The sequence below is a fragment of the Cynocephalus volans genome, chromosome 9 (assembly GCF_027409185.1).
Source record: "Cynocephalus volans isolate mCynVol1 chromosome 9, mCynVol1.pri, whole genome shotgun sequence".
NCBI lineage: Eukaryota > Metazoa > Chordata > Mammalia > Dermoptera > Cynocephalidae > Cynocephalus > Cynocephalus volans.
The window spans coordinates 71566745-71586555 of NC_084468.1; the positions used below are offsets into that span (position 1 = coordinate 71566745).

The 19811-nt window shown below is 35.6% G+C and overlaps 1 protein-coding gene across 3 annotated transcripts in view; it reads right to left on the reverse strand.

Annotated features, from left to right (window-relative positions):
• Nucleotides 1-2269: 2269 nt before the first annotated feature.
• HPSE (heparanase) overlaps nt 2270-19811 on the reverse strand; it is a 30595-nt gene continuing 13053 nt past the window's right edge. The window contains exons 3-12 of one of the 3 annotated variants that reach the window (XM_063108394.1): nt 19389-19514; nt 16385-16558; nt 15203-15371; nt 14841-14888; nt 14112-14205; nt 13570-13676; nt 12387-12501; nt 9245-9363; nt 7958-8104; nt 2270-2554 (exon numbers count right to left, since the gene is read on the reverse strand). In XM_063108394.1, the coding sequence (XP_062964464.1) occupies nt 2395-2554; nt 7958-8104; nt 9245-9363; nt 12387-12501; nt 13570-13676; nt 14112-14205; nt 14841-14888; nt 15203-15371; nt 16385-16558; nt 19389-19514 (1259 nt within the window). In that variant the 3' untranslated portion in view covers nt 2270-2394. The remainder of the gene's footprint in view (nt 2555-7957; nt 8105-9244; nt 9364-12386; nt 12502-13569; nt 13677-14111; nt 14206-14840; nt 14889-15202; nt 15372-16384; nt 16559-19388; nt 19515-19811) is intronic. The other 2 variants (XM_063108395.1, XM_063108396.1) reach the window with 2 other exon arrangements.

Sequence of the window (19811 nt, forward strand, 5' to 3'; positions counted from 1 at the left end):
TTTGGGAGGACATTCAACCCAAGGCAATATCTTTTCAGGCTTGAAACATCATTACATCTTCCTGTATATTCAAAGTCAGAATACCTCAGCTAGGTTCAAATTTGAGTGCTATTTTATGTTATTAAGGAAATACCTGAATAAATGGTTACTGTGTGGCAGACATCGTGCTAAGCACAGGGAATGCAAAGATGATTGAGATATTGTACCTGCTTCTTATAAACTTAGAGTCAAGCTTAGAGACAGCTTTATGGATACACTTAAAATGCATCCTAAGTGCCATCGTAAATGTACAGTGCTATGGAAGAAAAGAATAATGATGAAAGCCACTTGAATGATAGAGGAGGTATTGATGGGTGTTTGAGCTGGGTCGTAATAAACATGAACATTTGCCACATGGAGAAGAGAGTTAGAATAGTACAGGCAGATTAGAAGGAGCAACACAAAAGGTATAGGAGCAAAAGGTAAAGAGCATGTATGTTCAGACTCCTCAGCCAACATGTGCTTGGAGAACAGTTCATGGGGAGAGTGACAAAAGCTGAGGTTGAAGAGAGAGGCAGGTGCCGGGTTATGGAATACCTCATGTGCCTGTAAGAAATGGGGGGCCATTTAAGATCTTTAAGCAAAGTCAGGGTGAACAATTAAGAGATTATTACAATAATATAAGTGAGAAACTAGGCCTTTGATTTATTAAATGGCAGAGGGAACGGGGAAAAGAAAAATGCATAGGACAGGACTTCCATTGTGATTGAATCTATAAGATGAGGTAAGAAATAGTGTTTGTGCCTGATGGTCTCTTTTTTTCAAGGTCAAGTCTTTTGGTGTGGGGGAGGCTGAAAAGACAAATAAAGGTAGAAGGTATAAACAGAGTGGTGAAGGAAAACAAGGCTTCCAAATGTAGGAATCTGTAGGCTTTAGCTTTATTAAAAAAATAATCATGCCATATTAAGGTTATAAAACTTACTTTATTTCAAATGTGAAAATTTAAAAACCACTCACATATAAAATTTAAGGGTACTGATGCATCCAAACTTGAAGTTCTAGCTTTATAAATTTACTTAAATTTAATTGAGTCTATTCATAACAGGCATAAATATAAATAATATTAATCCTTAAGGGGATTAAAATACAGGGGAAAATGATACATTCTGTTACTGATAAAAAGCACAGAATTGTAATGTCCAGTGCTGTAGACTCTCCAGCACCTCTCTCCTCTGAAGGAGGATTACTCAGAGACAATTATAGGAATCTCATTGTCACTGGCAATGACTGGGAAAATGGCCACATGACCCGTTTCTGACCAATAAGTCGTGAGGAGACATGAGGAGAGGTTTGCTGGGAGAAACTCTCAGAGTTCTTCAAGTCTGTGAAGGAGACACAGATAAAATTGCTCATCTTCTTCTGGTTGCTAGTAGGTCTGGATGGGTGGAACAGATACAGACATCAAGCTACCAGCCTGAGAATGAAGCCAGCACAAAAAAATGGCAGAGCAAAGAGATGGGAAGAACTTGGGTCCCTGGTGATTGATATACCAAGCTGCTGGAGCCCACCTACTCTACTTGAACTTTTTATGTAGGATTATAAGTTTTCTTACTGTTTAAGCCATTCAAGTCAGGGTTTTTTGTTACTTACGGCCAAAATCTTCCCAACTGAAATAAGATCTAAAGGTAGCAAAAAAAGCAAACATTGACAGACGGTTATAATGTATTGGATGTTTTCTAAAATTTCTCCTCTTGGTACATCAATTTCATTTACAGTCATTTAAAAATTTCCTTTGAAGTTTACATAATTCCTTCCTTCTAAATTGTTACTAACCATTTTTTAAAAATACTATCACATTGTATATTATTGCTGACAAAGACAAACAAAACAGAGAGAAGAGAAGCAGCAGCTGAACCTAGCTCTGTGTTAAAGTGCAAATAGATGGTTTCTCTTTTACAACCAGTCTCAAGATTGTGGTAGTAAACTTTCTCCAGTGGGAGCCCATAGAGATAGCATGTGAAAGAAAGAATCTGAAAATCTTCTCTTAACTGTTTTTTAAAATAAAAACAACTAAGCACTTTCTTAAAACTAATAATATATCATTCACTTACTTGCCTCCTGGCCATATTGGGAGCATTCACATACATTTTTAATAACCTTAAATAAAAATAGCACATGCAAAATGCTAAGCATAGCGTTTGGCACATAGTATTATTAGCCATTCTTATTAGCAGTGTTCTACATAGAGAGATCAAAATACTGTGCTAAATCTAGCACTGAGAGTGTCCCAATGTCTCTGAAGCTCCCGTTAGATTTGTGACATAGCTGCTTGCCTTCCTATAGCCTGAATTTAGCTTTACTCTTATCAATATGCTTGAAAAATTCAGGCTCAGGGCTGGGGTATGACTTTCATTTTCAGATGCAAGCAACAACTTTGGCATTTCTTATCACAAAAAACCCATACGTGAAAGGTGGCAAGCCCAGTGAACTTCCTGGGCGGAGAGGTTTTTCCATCAAAGCTGGCAGAGTTTGATCATCCACCATTTTCAGAGTTTGACCATTGAGTTGGACAGATCTGAAAGGAGGAAAGATGCACCCAAGTTAGCCCAATTGTGAGTGCCTCACGCTCCCTACAGAACTCGTGAAATCTTCCATAGAGCAAAAAAATTCTCTGTGGCAGCCTGTATTATATAACTTGTATTTCAGCACTATATCAATTAGGTATTTGACCTAGATAACCTTTAAGCTACAATGGTAGAGTTGAGTACTTGTGACAGAGACCATATGGCCTGCAAAGCCTGAAATATTTACTCTCTGCCCTTTACAGAAGATGGAACACATGCAATCTATATTAGGCAAAATGACGGAGGTATGAAAAGGATAAATATAACACAACTTCTAAAGTCGTGGCTATTTTATTTGATGGCCAATAATTGAAAACATTTTGGGATAAAGCAAATAAGGATATATGTGGAATAGAATGTAAATTTTATGAATGTAACATAAAAATGACAGCCAATGAAATTTCCCACTTGTAACTATACCCATTAACTGTCTAACTCCCCTCCCCCCACAAAGGGTATTCATTCATTTTCTTATGTTGTTAAAATATTTTTGTAGAATGTGTATAGCTGTGGTGAAACAAAAACAATTTTGTTTGGCTAAACCATAGAAAAATTTATGTTTTCTGTGTATTTCACTACTGGAATTCAAATTTTAAATGGCCAAAAAAAAAATGAAAAAACTTTAAGGACAAGAGTTAATCCTTATAAATACTTACTATTATTTAAATCAAACTAATGCATGCTGACAGCAACAAATCCAATATGGACAAGAGATTATGAAGAAAAGCTCTAGTCTGCTTTAGCTGAGAGTTACTTTCATAATTCTAAATGATGCTTATCTCTCTATCTTTTTCTCAAATTCTTTTTATACAGTAAAAAATTACTTTTTTATTTTTGAAAACTTAAAAGATTAATGTCAGAATTATGTCTATATCATATATGCAATACATCTAATATATGCAGAACACTTAAAACAGTGCCCTTGCATACAGTAAGCACTATGAAAATATTATTATTCAGATAAATACACCAAAAGTAACCTGTTAAATCATCATAACCATTTTTAATATACTGATATACATTCATTCCTTCATCTCTTTTCTATGTATGTATATACACACATATTTTTACTTAAACAAACATGGGTATGCCATACATATTTTCTTAAAACTTGATTCTTTTTTCCTTAACATTTGCTCACACCATTCATCCCCTACATAATTTTAATGGCTACGCATGATTCCATGGTGTGAGTGTATTACTTTATTTACTTAATTCTCTAATGTTAGATATTTTGTGTTTCCATGTAGCATTATTATATACTTTTCATTTGTAAGGATCTCCCACACCCTATCCTTACTAAGTATCAATGAGCAGAAAAACTGGTTTCCATTTAACCTTGGTTAGATGCTCAGCTCTGGATTCTGTAACTTAAGTCATATTGGTAACATACCCATGACTGTGCCAAAGGCTAACGAGGCTACATTGCAGTTGTACTGTGTCCACACATGTTGGTTTTTGTTTTAAAGCCTATATCACATCAATTTCCAGATGGGGTCGGGGAGGAAATGCCATAACCATTGTCAGGAAACCACAAACAAAAATAGGTCTTGAAAACATCTCTAAATGACAATGATGAGTCTCTTCCGCATGAAATTAAGGACCTTGCATGAGTACACACAAAAGTTTCAGAAATGCTTTTGGAGAGGGTATTTTGCTAGAGTTTAAAGGTAAATCTGATCATTGTAAATTAATACTGCTGTGGGTAGGATGAGGAACATAAGCAAGATACTATACTATTATGCTACATTGTTTAATAAATATATCTAAAAGGTGCTATAAGTATACTAGGTATAAGCTTAAAGTACAATGATTATTTCCACATCAGGATGGCAATGAGGGTGGACTTTTATTTGAGGGTAGCATCTTGTTTCATATTTTGAAGTCAGTCACATGATGACAAAGAAATAGACATATTTGTCAAGTTTCAGATGAAACAAAGCTGGAAGGAATTAGCAAGCAAGAGGTTTGGGAGAATTAGGGATGCTGGGCAAAATTTATCTGAGATAAATATAAAATACTGCTTTCATATTAAAAAATATGTTCACTCAAATATTTATTAAGTACTTACTATACAGGACCCTCTCTATAGGCACTATACAAGTTGTTCAAGTAAAAAATATTTTTTAAGGGGATCACTGTTTAACTTTTGGAGGTCATTAATAAGAGCAAGTGTACAGATTGCACTCTTCAGACGTATTTGGGATACTTTTTGCAAGATTTTAAAGAGAGAAGAGTGTAACTAATACATACTCATCAAGGATAATTTATGGGAATAAAACATTATCCATAATTTCACCAATTTTCCAATTATAAAACATAAAATATGTGATCAGAATGCAATAGGGTCTGATAAATACAGCAAAAAAGCAGAATCATTGAAGAAATTGAGCATATTTAGCCTGGAAAGAAGACAATACAGTCATCCTTCAAATATTTGAGAATTCTGGAGAAAATGAGGTATTCAACATTGCTCCAGATCAGGGGTAGCAAACTCAAATGCTCACAAGGGCCAAGGAAGTTATCTATCTATACAAGTACAGTAGGAAAGGCAGAAGACAACAGAGTCGGGTAAGGACTGTAGAGAACTAAAAAGCTGAAAGACCCTGACTAAAGTAAACAACTCCAATTCAACTCCAGCTAATTGGGAAAATAAGCCAGAGTTTCGACAGTATCCATTTTAAAAGAAAATCTGGAAACCCAGATATTTTATTACTCGTTAATTTTTAAATGTTGGCAATTAAATTAAAAACAAAAGTTAACACAGAATGCACACCAACCTCCCCTACCAGAAAAAGGGGGAAAAAATCCTCCAAACCCACTTGTCTACAAGCCTGAGGTATAGTTTCTGACCTTTGCTCTAGAGAATAGAACTAAGAGCAGCAAGCAGAAGCACAAAGAGGCTCACTTTATCCTTGTCGGAGTGAACAGTAGCCTTGAGAGGAAGAATCAAACCAAGCTGGATGGACTTAGATGGGTGGTTGGACTAAAATGATCTCTCTCTCTCTCTCTCTTTTTTTTTTTGTCTTTTTCGTGACCGGTACTCAGCCAGTGAGCGCACCGGCCATTCCTATATAGGATCCGAACCTGCGGCAGGAGCGTCGCTGTGCTCCCAGCGCCGCACTCTCTCGAGTGCGCCATGGGGTCGGCCCTAAAATAATCTCTTAAAGACACTTCGAACTCTACAACTATTATTCAGTTACTACAGAAAAGCTTTTTCCTTATCAGCAACAGACATAAATATGCTAAAGAAAAAATACCCATTTCTATATTATATATTATATATTATATAAATTCACACACACACACACACACACACACACACACACACACACACACACACACACACACAAAACGGGGGGGGGGAAGAAGATACAACAACCACAATTATTTGAAGTTGATACGACAAGCAAACAGAAAGGACATTGTTGGGGGGGAGGGGGGAGGGAGAAGGGAGGGAGGTTTTGGTGATGGGGAGCAATAATCAGCCACAATGTATATCGACAAAATAAAATTAAAAAAAAAAAAAATACCAGTATTAAAAAATCAGGGATAAATTTAACAAAATTTGTGTAAGACCTATACACTGAAAACTATAAAACATTGCTGAGAGAAATAAAGGAAGCCTAAATAAATAAATAAATAAATAAATAAATAAATAAATAAAAAATTGTACCTTGCTCAAAAAAAAAAAAAAAAAAAAGAAAAAAAAGAAAAAATACCCATTTCAAAAAGGGTCAGAACCTATGTAGAGAAAAGTATTATTATCCAAAGATGCATTATTTGCAATGGGGGGGGGAGTTTAGACAGGAGGAAACTGGTTAAGTAAACCATGACATTTTATAAAACATGCAGCCCACTGAAAATATCTACCAAGGCTATGCATGAAAAAGTGCTTGGGAAAACTTGTGGATCGCTTCCTGTCCACCCTCCCCTTGCCATTTTCCCATTATATTTTATATGATTATAGATAAAGTAAAATAAAGCATTTGGGAAAAAAATTAAGGCATGGTACCCAATGTTAATAATGCTTGTCTGTGGGGGATAAGACTTTAGAAAAAGCATGCTTACAGTACTTTCTAAGGTTTCAGTGTTAATAGTCACTGAAAACATCACTCATACAACATTTGCAAAGATGTGAGGAGATGATGAGAATTTTGTAAACTTAATTTTTTATGCTCTAATATGAGAATAGTCATGATGAAAAGAGCTCCTTCCAACACACATTGGACAGAATCCTTAAAATGTGTATATGCCTAATTCTTCAAGGCTCAGCAGTCATTTTTTGGTACTCTGTTGACTATGGGCTTTTATAAGATATATTCAATGACTGTTTTTTACAACCAAAATGTATTAGAACGAACTTCAAATAATCCACCTGGAAGTACATTTCTGTCCATTTTTTTCTTACTCTAACCAATAAAAAAACTACTTTAATGCTGTAAGAGAATCACACCCAGCTCATATGGTATGATATTTATACCAACCCATGTGCCCTTAATAGCAATTACATTTAGGTATGTTTCGTTTTAGTGATTGTGTTACAAAGAATTATGTTTGTATAGAGCAAATCTGAATGCATTGGATGAATCTTGATATATCAAATTATTTTGAAATGCAAACTATTTTCTAAGATAACTGCTAGTTGGTGTTTATATCCTGCTTTGGACACTCAGAGTGAGTTATACTGTATTAATAAGTATTTATATATAAACTTCATGAATATTAAGAATTGTTAGAATTTAAAATACCATAGTCCTCCCTCATCTGCAGGGGATGCATTCCATGACCCCCAGTGGATGCCTGAAACCATGGATACTACTGAATCCTATACATAGTATTTTTTCCCTATACATACATACCTACAATAAAGTTTAATTTATAAATTAGGCATAGTACTCTTGCACTTTGGGGCCAGTACTAAGTAAAATAAGGATTACTTGAACACAAACACTGCAGTACAGATACTGACACTCATGCCAAGACAGCTGACCTGATAACTGAGATGACTACTAAGTGCCTGATAGGCAGGTAGTGCATACAGCTTGGATAAGCTGGAGAAAGGGGCCATTCCTGTCTCAGGTGAGACAGAGCGAGATGGTGTGAGATTTTATCAGCTACCCAGAATGGTGCACAATTTAAAATTTATTAGTTGTTTGTTTACAGAATTTTCCATTTAATATTTTCAGACTGTAGGTAACTTTAAACCATGGAAAGTGAAACCAAGAATAAGGGGGTACTACTATAGTTGATGTTTTTGTTTTTTGCTCCCTGTCAAAACTCTCTATTCTGATGATCACCAATAAATAAATACATTTATTGAAAGTTTGAAATGAACAGGGAAAATTACTCACTTGGAAAGTAATCCATCAGGTCCCGAAGGTTTTACAAGGTATTTATCCACTTGTTTGTTAAATAAATGATATGGTAACTGCAACCGCTTGGTAACGTTATGGAGGTTTAAGGCATACAGAGTTAAATCTCCTTCTTTATACCTTGGACTATAAAAGCAAATAGGTTAACTCAATAAAAATATTTATCTAATTTAAGCAAATAAAAATTCCATTACCAATATGATCATGGATACTAAGTATTAAGATCCATAATGATGATGGCCCTCTTAGTATCCTTCCTTTTATGATAATACTGACCACTCATATTTTGAAAACATGATAAAAAAAATATTGCTCTTCACACTAACATTTTCTAGGCTAGAGCTCTGAGATCTTGGCTGCTTTGCCAGGCTGAGTTGCTAGGAAGACAGACGACCCATTTTCAAACAAAGGAAGATTAAATGGTAAAAAGCAAATTTTGGGGGTTCATGTGAATTCAGATTATACACCATAAAAACAGGGGCTTTTCCTAGCCTTATGAAAAGCCTGAAACAAGAATATTAAGTCTACTAACACTTTTCAGAATTTATCCACTCAAACTGTACCCCTACTGCTTCCTAGTGGGGCCCTCACTATGCGCAGAGTTCCCAATCACCAGAAATGGGAAATGGCAGGAGACATCTTTGGCTAGAAGTAGTATTTTAGTATCATCCTATTAGGAATGATAAATTAAAACTAAGAAGAAGAGAACATCTCTAAGATTTAGGAACATTTTTTGCTAACTAAAGCCAGAGTACAAGGCTACAAAAATCTCTATGTTCTCTCAAGTCTAGAAATTGTGGTTGCAACTTTTGAAAATAAGATTGTTGCTGTTGTTACTGTTCTCCTTCTTTTAAGTCTTCTCATTATTAAATTTGTCAGGTATGATGTGAGGAGATAAGTATATTCATCTAATTATTCATATTTATATTCACTCATAGTCCTTCAGTGAATTAATTTTCATATAAAAAGTTATATTTTCTCACATTTGTAAATTCTTTATTAAAATTCAGGGTATATTTTCATTATAGATTATGACAATTAAAATCATTGTATAAATCTCTGAGGAACTGCAAATGCCTATATTTAAGCAATTTTTTTTTTATTTAGGCTTTGGCATCATATCATGAATACAAAAAACAAAAAAGAACAATAATACACCTTAGACCCACAGTATAGATAGGTGGCAATAGGATGTTAGAGTAGGAAGTTATATGCTTATTACTGATGATAACTTATTGATTGGTACAGGGCATGTTTCATACTTACTGGTTGATGTTTGTGCAGTGAAGGTATACTCGAAGTTTGCTTTGGTCTGGGTCTCTCACACTTGCCATCAATACTTTGGTGCCAACCAGTTTCTTGAACAGAAGAGATAGCCAATAATCCTAGTTGTGATGGTTGGGGAGGAAAGGGACAAAAATAAATCTTTACTTATTTCCTTATTTAACAAAACCAGTGATGAGCAAATAGTTATCCTACAAAGAATGTGACTTATCCCAGGGGTATTTAAATAGGATTTGTCCCTTTTCTCGGTGCATGTGACTACAATGAATCTGAGGGCAATATGTCATTTACTGCTTTTTATCACCAAAGCACTACGTTTTTATAATTCAGAGGGCCATACCCACTAGGAGGTATATTTCAAGAATGTAATCCGTTGCTCAGAGAGTTAAAATATTCTTGGTTATCTTTCATCCATGAATTTAAAGCAAAGCTCAAAGCAGAACTTTTAGACACAAACGCACTCACACACAAACAAACACAAGTTTTTGAAATAAAACTTTTGTATGTTTAAGAGGCAAATAATTTCCTTTAAAATCTTATAGCACCCCTAGTTAATGGATTAAGCATTTACCTAATCACTAGCTATCAAGGCCAAAAAAAGAGACAACCAGACATCATGTGCTTCCCAAAGGAAGCACATAACATCACCTATAAAGAATTCTTGCAGAAAAACAAAAAACCAAAAACCTGAATAAGCTTAACCTTCTAGATATAACTACCAGTTCATAGGAAATACAGGGGACAGAGGAACATACTAAGTAATATCACAGGAATAACTAGCAAAATCCAGAACGATTTATTCTATAGTGGAAAACACTATAGAACAAATTACCTGGTTTCTTTAATCAATAAATAACAAGGGGCAAGAGAGGGGGAACTTAAAGATGAACAGACTTAAGAGACATACCAACCAGATGCAACATATGAACCTTGTTTGGATTCTGATTTGAATAAAACAACTGTTAACAATATTTTAGACAATAAGGAAAATGTAAAACATTGACTAAATATTTGATGATACTGAGGAAATTTTGTTAATATTTTAAAGTATGATAATGGTATTATGCTGTTTTTAAAAAGAAAGTACATACTGAAATATTTATGGATAAAATAATATATCTAGGATTTGCTTCAAAGTAATCCAATAGGTGGGAGGTAAGGAGTGGGTAGGATTATGGATCAAACAAGACTGGGAGACTGGGGTGTACAGGAGGAAAAAAATAATTTTCCCTGTACCCTTAGTTCTTAGCTGGAGTAACAAAAGACAGATAACAAGAGAAAAACAAACCAAAGTTTATCAACATGTATATTTCATATATACAGGGAAGACACCCAGGGAATGAGTAATTCTCAAAGAGGTGGTTTAGAACTCAGGTTTACGTAGCATCTTCAACAAAGAACAATAAATATTTAGTCAAGTGACAAGACAAAGGAAAAGGATATTGGGTCTCTAGGAGTGGCAAATTGTGGGAAGAAAAATAAATGAGTTTGTAATGTAGATTCCTCTGGTGCCTAGATGTGTAGTAGGCTATCCACCATCTAGGTTTGTGTAAGTACACTCGGTGATGTTCACACAATGATGAAATCACCTAACGACACATTTCTCAGAACGTATCCCTTTCATTAAGCTTCGCATGACTGTCAATGTTTTCAAAGGAAACATTACTTGAGCATGGTTCAGCGACTGACAGGGTAGAAAAACAGGCAGGATTTAATGGAATTCTTTAGAGTAACAGGACAACAGTGTGGCTTCTACCAAATCATGCCGCCTCTTCTCAATTTGAACTTCCTCATCTGAAAACTGGATCTAAGATACCTGCCTTGCCACCTTATAAGATTACTGAGCAAATCAGATAAGGAAACAAACATGTACAGTGGGTTTGAGGCTGATTCCCTTGGATCCTTCAGGTATCAAGGGTGCCATATCCTCTTGCAAGTTTTTCTAGCTGACTCTGAACCTTGAAGAAGAACATTTAGTTCATATACAAAGGGTTCTTAAGCCAAAGGTTTATGTGTGGGCCCTGGGAAGATCTGGATAATATAATAAATAGGTGACACTATGAACAGTGACAGGGTAAGTTGGCTAATTTCTAAACATTGTACTCAATGTGAATTTTGCAGAAATTACTTATTCATCTTCCTTGTTCAAGGCCGATTTAAGAAAGGGCCAGGAGTAGATTCTGAATGTTTGTCTAGTGAAATTGCCATGCTAAGTTAAATTTTACAGATGACATAATATACTTGGGGAAAGACAAATTCTATTTTTTTGCAAGGTCACTTTTCTAAGAATTTTCTTAACAATTATGAGCAATGTGCTCCCTGAGCTTGGACTGCTATAGATAAAAAGCAATTTTGGGGGGAAATCTATCCACGAACCACAAAAGCCTAGTTTATGTTTTGGCATATGCTCTTTGCAAAATTTCTTAGCTTTCCTACAATATTAAAATAATTCCCTTAGGAATTATTCTTAAAAAATGATATCCTCAAATGCCATTTTAAACTATGCAAATCAAGGTCATATTTTTCAGGGCTACAGCTATATTATCCCAATTTTTAGACATATGTATCTTTCAGGTGTCTTTTTGGGTAGAAAGGCTACCCTTCCTGTTTTATTCAGCACCAGATGTAGTTGGAAGTAGGGTGGAAATGAGACTTTATTTATAAGTAGCTTGAAGATTATTAACAAAATAGTCAATTCTTAGGGTGAAATTTTTTAACAAGTACATGGTACTGGCTCATTTTTAAATTAAATGAATTATGATTTCATGACACAAAAGTTTTGAAGCCTTGAATACTGTAGGCAATTTTAATTTGATTTACTTTGCAAAACATTTTTGATCCAAGTTTATTATCTTATTAAATGTCACATAATTTCAAATTGTCCCTTTAAAAAAAAATCCACACTATGCCCCAAATGGCCCACACTTAAGAAGTTATTCCTAGCTCTTGATTTCTTCTTTGAGACACAAAAATGTTAGAATGAATGATCTAATTTTCCTTCCAACTCATCATCCCGTGATTTGGCTATTTATCGAGAGGATGGACTGTTCACAGGGGGTTAATACCAGGGGCCCTGAGTATTCTTTAATCTACTCATAGAGAGAGGAAAACAATGGTCACTCACAGGTAAAGGCTCAAAGTTTCCATCCACTAACTGGTAGTTTCCAGCTCCGAAGAACGCCTGTCTCATCACCACTTCTATGCCCATTTGGGCTGACAGACCCAATTTATCCAGCCACCTGGGACAGAGTGAGACCCAGCTTACTTCAGGTTTGGAAAACAGAATCACTCAATTCTAATTATATACAGTATCCTGTTTTATCCATCTATGTGGGAGGAACTAACAAGAAACAAGAAAAGTGGCATTAATTATAAATAAGTCATTCAAATGAAAAGGGGACTCTGTGCAGTAGCAGCAGAACGCCTCCCTTCACATCTTCCCATACTTCGGCATGATAACAAATCCTAGCAGACCATTAACATGTCAGAGGAGGCCCTTTCAGGGTAAGACAACTTCTACAAAGCACAGCAGACAAATTCCCACCCCTACAGGCAAGTCCTCATTCTGTAGCATGTCCCCCACCGTGTGAGGGCTGAAGAAAAGGTGGTAGTCACCAATGGTAGAAATATAAAATAAACTGAACCTCTCCTAAACTTTTATGGACACCTCCCCCTCTCCTCTCCCCACCCCCTTCTCATTCTTCCATGAGCATAAAGGATTTGTGCTTTTCTGAGCTTATAATAATGACGAATAAGGATGGGAAAGCAAAGAGAAAAAAATCTCAACGTGAGGCTACAGAACTCTAGATTAAGAGTGCTAACAGAGTTCTTGAATGTAAGTAAATCCCTAATTTAGAGCAATCAAGTTTGTGATGTTGGATAACGAGGTGATCTAGTAAATCGTTAAATTCATTGGTAGCCCCTCTGGAACAACCTCCTACTTCAGGCTCTGGACTTCTTGGGAATCTGTGTAAAGAACTATGTTCACTAAGTATCTTCAGAGCCAAAGCGCCAGATGTATTCTTTACAAAGTACTTCTTTAGAGGAACGCCTCCTTGGCTTATTTATGGGCCATAAATAAGAAACAAAGTTTCTAAAACAATTCATTCTTAGAATGATTGATTTGGGACACCCATTAAAGATGTCCAACAAGTTTAGTAAATCATTTTATTGCAAAATCTGGCATGAATTTTGCAGCTCAGCCACTGAAACCATCTGTGATCTGCTTTTTGGCTGAGGAGCTATTTCAATTGAAGGATGAGAAAGAGCTGCAATCTAGCCCCTGAGGCCAGGGCTGCTTCACTCACATAAAGCCAGCTACAAAAGTGTTGGACAGCAAGGGTGCTCCTCCCCCATACGCAGAGCTTGTCTCTCCTAACCAGACCTTCTTGCTGGGTCTGGTCTCCTCGACCACCTATGGAACAGGAAAATCTCCATGGTAATTGCGAACAAGCTGACCAACGATAGTATTGAAAATCAAGAACATTCAAAACCTTGTATTCCTAAACCCATCCATCCTATATTGTCATAAAGTATGTCCACAGTCATTTAGGTCTTGGGCAATTTTCTTTTATTGAAACACTAGGGCATGGAAGGAATGTAAATAAACTCATTCTTATAATCTGTGATAGTTAATTCTACTAAAAAGCTGTTAGAAGTATTTTTAAAATACTAATCAATGCACATGGGTAAGTCCCAATGCTCAGTGGGAAACAAAAGTGAATAAGACAGAGTTCCTCTTTTCTAAAATGAGAAAAATCATGTAAATTTATATACCTATAGAATTGAGAACTAGACAGATTACAAAATAAGGACTCTGGTTTTATGTTAAAAGGAAAAAAACTATTACCTGGAAAACTTTTTGCACAGATAAAATAAAAGTGTCCAGTACATCAGGGTTTAGAAAATCTTCTTTGGTAGCAATTCGTCCATTCAAATAGTAGCTAAATTATTCAGAAAATATTTAGAAAAAAATAACAGACTTTACTTTCTGCTTTTAGGTTAACTGCTGATTTTTTTCTCCTTCCTATCTCTCCCACTCCCTATTATAAAACAAAGGCAGAAGTTCTACTAGGGAGGAACCAAGATGGAAGGGGATGTGAGGAAGAGTCCGTTCTATCCAGATAACTAGAATCAATTACCCTGTCTTAAGACACAATCAGAAGTGCAGGTACTTGTGGGTTACCTGTTGTTTGGCAAGTAATAAGTTTTAGCTGGTCTGTTTGGGGACCTGAACCCCTAACCCTGGTGTTAGACCACTGCATTCTAACCAACTGAGCTAACCAGCCAGAGCCATTATCTTTTACTTCTACTTTTCCACGATCTTTTTGAAGTGACCTAGTATGTTCCATGGGCTAATTGATAGTGTGCCTTGATTTTATAACCATCATATTATTTAAAATAACTTTTAATGTTTTTTTGTTAACATTAAAATTCTAGTACAGTGCTGCTTGAGACACTATTTCTTATTTGAACTACGAAGTGAATGAGCAGTTAAATGGGAATAATTTTTTGAAAACTACATAATAAGTAAAGCTAGCATTACTTTCCTAGTATTAAGAATAGGAGACATACTTACTGATGCCATGTAACTGAATCAATCACTTCTCCACCAGCCTGCAGGAAACTAGAACAAAAATTCTATCACATTAGCACTTACTACGTATGCACAAGATATGCACAACGATTTTATTTCCTAGAAATGGCTGGTTACTGTTAGGATCAAATAAACAAAAATTTCCTAATCCTGATAACAAATTTTATGATAGGTGCCATTTGTCCCAGAATCCTTGGTACTCTGAGACAGTCAATATTTCTTCTTTTGTTCAGTCATCTAGTCAGGCAGCAAATTGTCTGGTAACATGCAGACTATTGAGGATTCTCCACGAGAGAAGAACAGTTATCCTTAAGAAAAGTGGTTCTGTGTCCTCTAGCTCTTACCTCCTCAGCATCTCAACAGTCTTTCCTCGAGGCTGACCAACATCAGGACCATAAAGTTTTGAATTTTTGAAAGTGGACTTTCCTAGAATTTTATGCAACTCAATAAAATCTTCTCCTAACTGCAGTCCATCAATGAAAACACCAGCCTTCTTCCGGAAGCTGTTAGGTTCTGAAAGACAGCAATTCTCAAAATAATCACTTACCTAGAAAATTTTTATTTAAAAGCAAACACACAGCAGCATATAAATGCAACAAAAACATTTTTCAAATTACAAAAACATAAAAGTCAAAGTCAAGAAAAGTAACTCCCCCTGGTTATACAGAAGATATTCTAGAAAAACAAAAATTTTAATTATATAACTGAGGTATGAGGTGGCATTAAACAAACTGAAGTTAATAATGGGGAAAATAAACCAATGGATATTTGGAAAATAGTGTGTATCCAGTATTTAATAACCTGATTTATTTTTTTAAAAAAGTCTGTGCAGGGGAAGACATTTAATGCTTAGAAGAGTGCCTGGCATATATACAATGCACTGATCATATTACTCCACCCGATTTCTCATTTTATCTTCAGTGACATTGGCCAATCTATGGAAAAAGCACTATAAATATGTTTTGAATGAATGTGACTAATCATTACTCTTTAGTGAGAATTTATAAATTCCTTGCAAAAAGCAGTGAAGAAGGAGACAATCAGGAGCTTGACCTTGGTAGTATTCTGTACTGGCAACTTCTAGACAGCTTGAGTATGGAAGTTGGAATGGGGTTGATTAATTAAGATTAATTGACAAGTTGAGAAACAGAGAAAGGAAGGAAAGAGTACAAGCAAACTGCATACTTCTCAGTTTTGCTGCGTCCAGCCTGCCAAACATACAGGTTTAAAGTGACTGGAAATCTGAAGGAACCTGAGAAGGTTGCTGGGTTCAACTAGCTATACCCACCTCAAATGTGACATAAACTGGGATTAGCATTAGATTCTGAGATATATAAAGGAGTTTTCTGACATATGCAGTTCCAAAAGTTGCATTGTTGAGCACTTGCAAGAATGTGCCCAGGCAGAAATATATTTGCTAATAGTAAAAAGAATGTCATTATTATTTTTATATATATCATAAATAGAAACAAATAATACCAGTGGGGGAATCTCCTTATTAATGAAATGTTCCCAGAGGTACTTACCATTGCCTAGTTCCCAAGAAATGTTATAACCCTTGGAAGAACAGTAGTCCAGGAGCAAGTGAGCATTAGAACTGTTCCACTGCAAATCTGCTGTTCTTAGTAATGCATTTAGACCAAAGATCAGGTCCAGTCCTGAGCAATTTGCAAAAGTGTACAGTATATCCACTGAGCTTCCTAAAAGAAGAGTGTTGCAATTTCATGGTTAGGTTGGCACTGCAGTGAAGAATGCCTCCAGATTTGCTCTTTCTGTTGTTAAACTGAAGGCATTCCAGTCCCAGTAAGTGGCTATAATTATGTCTAAGAGACGACAAAACTGAATAGGCAACTTAAGAAAAAATCAATCTGATTTCATGTGCTTCAGCTATTGAATGGAATCCCATGGAAGGTACCAGAAGCTCTAGTCTGGCACTCAGGTTTTGTTCAAGCTATGCAAGTGCATTGGGGAAACCACAGTCTATGGCTCAGTGCTCAGCATGTGTAGGCCAGACCTTCACTAATCAGCATAAACCCTATTCTTCATAATCTAAATATGTCTACTCAAACACTCAGTTACAAAATATTTTGGTAATTTTAATTACGTTTAGAGCAACTTTTTGAAAAATTCCTGTATATGATATATTATGTTAAAATGAATAAAATTTTACATTAAAAAATTGGCCTAGGGCTATAGGGCTATGTTTTTCAAACTATGTGCCAAGGCACACTGGGGCGCCACAGGAAATTCACAGGCACAGTTGTCAGATTTAGCAAATAAAATATAGGATGCCTAGTTAAATTTGAACTTCAGATAAATAATGAATACTTTTTAGTTTAAATATGTCCTGTGCAATAGTTGAGAAAAGATGTGATGGTTCAAAAATGCTTTAGACCCTTGCTGCTCACATGCAGCCCCCAGTGTGCTTTACTGCCACATGCTGTTGCAGCAAGGACACATTAATTGCTTAGTTAGTGGGCTGCAACCTTAAGACAGGTAACCTAGAAGACATAGGTAAGTTTTCTAATAGAGGTCCCTTTGGATCGTGTGTTCCACTTAAGTAGAAGATGACAAAAACATTTGTCATGAGAACATGGACTCACATTGTAAACCTGTTTGGGCAGGAAGAGGAAGCAATGTTAGAGATGTAATTCTGGGTATGACTGCAGAGAGGAGTACTCCCTTATTAAAATAATTATATTTAGTGAGCTAATATATCTCCACCTCATCATCCCATTCTTCCACTCCCAGTACCCAGTGCCACACTGCATGCTGGGCACCCTTATGTAAACATACATGGAATAATGCAAGGGAACGAGTCAGTGCCATTTTAAAATGTGTCATCTAGATTATCTCCATCCCAGGAATTTTTCCAAGTCACTCAGCCATTACCAGTTTCAGCCATGGATTCAGAACAATGTGTGGAAACACCTGTTGGCTTCTTAGTCATTTGCCAGTATAATGAGTAGGTGTCCAGACTAAACATAGTAGATTTCTATCTATGTTTCCACGACATACAGATTAAAATTGAAAATTTTAAACCAGAAGTCAAATATTTCCAAGTACAAATAAAATATCTGTATTTGTTATACATCTTAACATTGCCAACAGGGTGACCAGAGTTATATTAACCCAGTTGCATGGTTAGCAAAGGAAGGCCTTCCTCTGGTGTAGAAACTATGAAGGTCCAAGTCCTGGAGGCAGGCAAAGACGTTGGAAACCTACCATTTTAGTAACAGAAAGGTCATGTGCAGTAGCAAACATTTTTCGGAAACTGAAGATAAACTAGAATAATGTTTAATATGACCAAAATATTAAATTTTGGGAATCCACTGATTACCCAATACCATGGAACTTTCCCCCAGCAGGCATATATCATAATGATTTATTACAAATGATACCTTACTACTGTAGGTCTCTGGTACTGTCACTTTAACAGAATCCGAGATGGCCCCACCCCATGCCAAATTCTATTCAACAATAAATCATGTGTATTAAAGTATCAGAGTAGCACCTTCCTCCTCTTAAAAATGTAAAAGATAAGTTTAGAGGACTACATCAGCTATTAGCACATAAGCTATTTTCTGATTTCTTACGTCTCGCCTTTTTTCTGTAACTTATAAATAAATATATATACATATAAATTAAAAATCCATCTGAGATACTGAAATTCAAGTAGTGTACAGTAAAATCTTACAAAGATAATTTATTTTAAATAATGTACTTTAAAAAATATTGACTAACACAAATAAAGTAACTTCAAGACAATTTATTTTTCAAAAGTCAAAAAAAGTTTTAGTGCATCTAAGTAGGTTGGGCATAAAACACTAACTTTCAGATAAAAATATATTTCATAGTTAAATAAGGATTGCTTGTTTTAAAATCAAGTACAATGTATTTTGAGAAGTAAAAAAAAAAAAAAAAAGGATTGCTTGTTTCATGTGCTTTAAAGCCCTGTGTGACAATGTCATCCTATTTTGAAGACTGGAAAACTGTTTTAAGGAATGGAAAAAAATTCCTGGTTAGTTGAGCTAGTCCTGTGTTTGCAAAGCCATAGAGGAAAGAAAAAGAGAAAGTTTCTTGGTAGTCAAGACTGGCAAGACCCAGGATTCTCCCACTTAATGATATACATCAACTCATAGTAGGAGTCACTTCAGGGAGGGGAGATGGATGGACAACGAGGTGTGAAGGATTTTCACATTTTACACTTTATACTTTTGTATTTTACTTTTTCATGAGGAATATAGGGGTATTTATGCCTTCTTTGTCTCCCTAGTTCTTGAAAACAGTGAAGGTCATTGTTAGTTTGGGAATGGTTGATTTCTCTATTTCACTCTGCGGCTAGTAGGCAAAGTTAGACAAAAAGGAAAAAACAAGTTTTGATTCAAGATTTCCCATTAACTCTTGATAGCATTTGAGTATTGTATTGCTTTACACCATTGTTGTAGGGTTTATTAGATTCAAGCCCATGCCAACCTATCCAGATGTTTCTGGGGCTGGAACTCCTACAGGGTGCCTTTCACCTCTTACTTGAGTAGGTGCTGTTCTTGAACTTTTTCTGGTATTGTTCTCTGAGCAGCAATTGCTCCTGGAAGGGCCATTCCAGCTGTAACCTTTTATATACATCAGAAGAGATGGATCCAGATTTGCAAATATCTGCAAGTGGAAGAGATAATTTAGAAAATCTATTTTCACAGTGAGAAGGTTGAAATTCCATATATGTATTTAGTTAGCTACTTATGTGACTAAAGGAAGATTATTAAGTTTCTTGTTATCGGGTACACGATCAGAGAAAGATATGTTCTGTTACAAATGTCAAATTTGCTGGCTAACCAATCACCAAAAAAAAAACAAAAACAAAAACAAAAAAAACCCGAAGGGCTGGTTTCCTAAGAAAGATTGAACATACACTGAACACAGATACACTGGACATAACTTCAAGTTATTCAACAA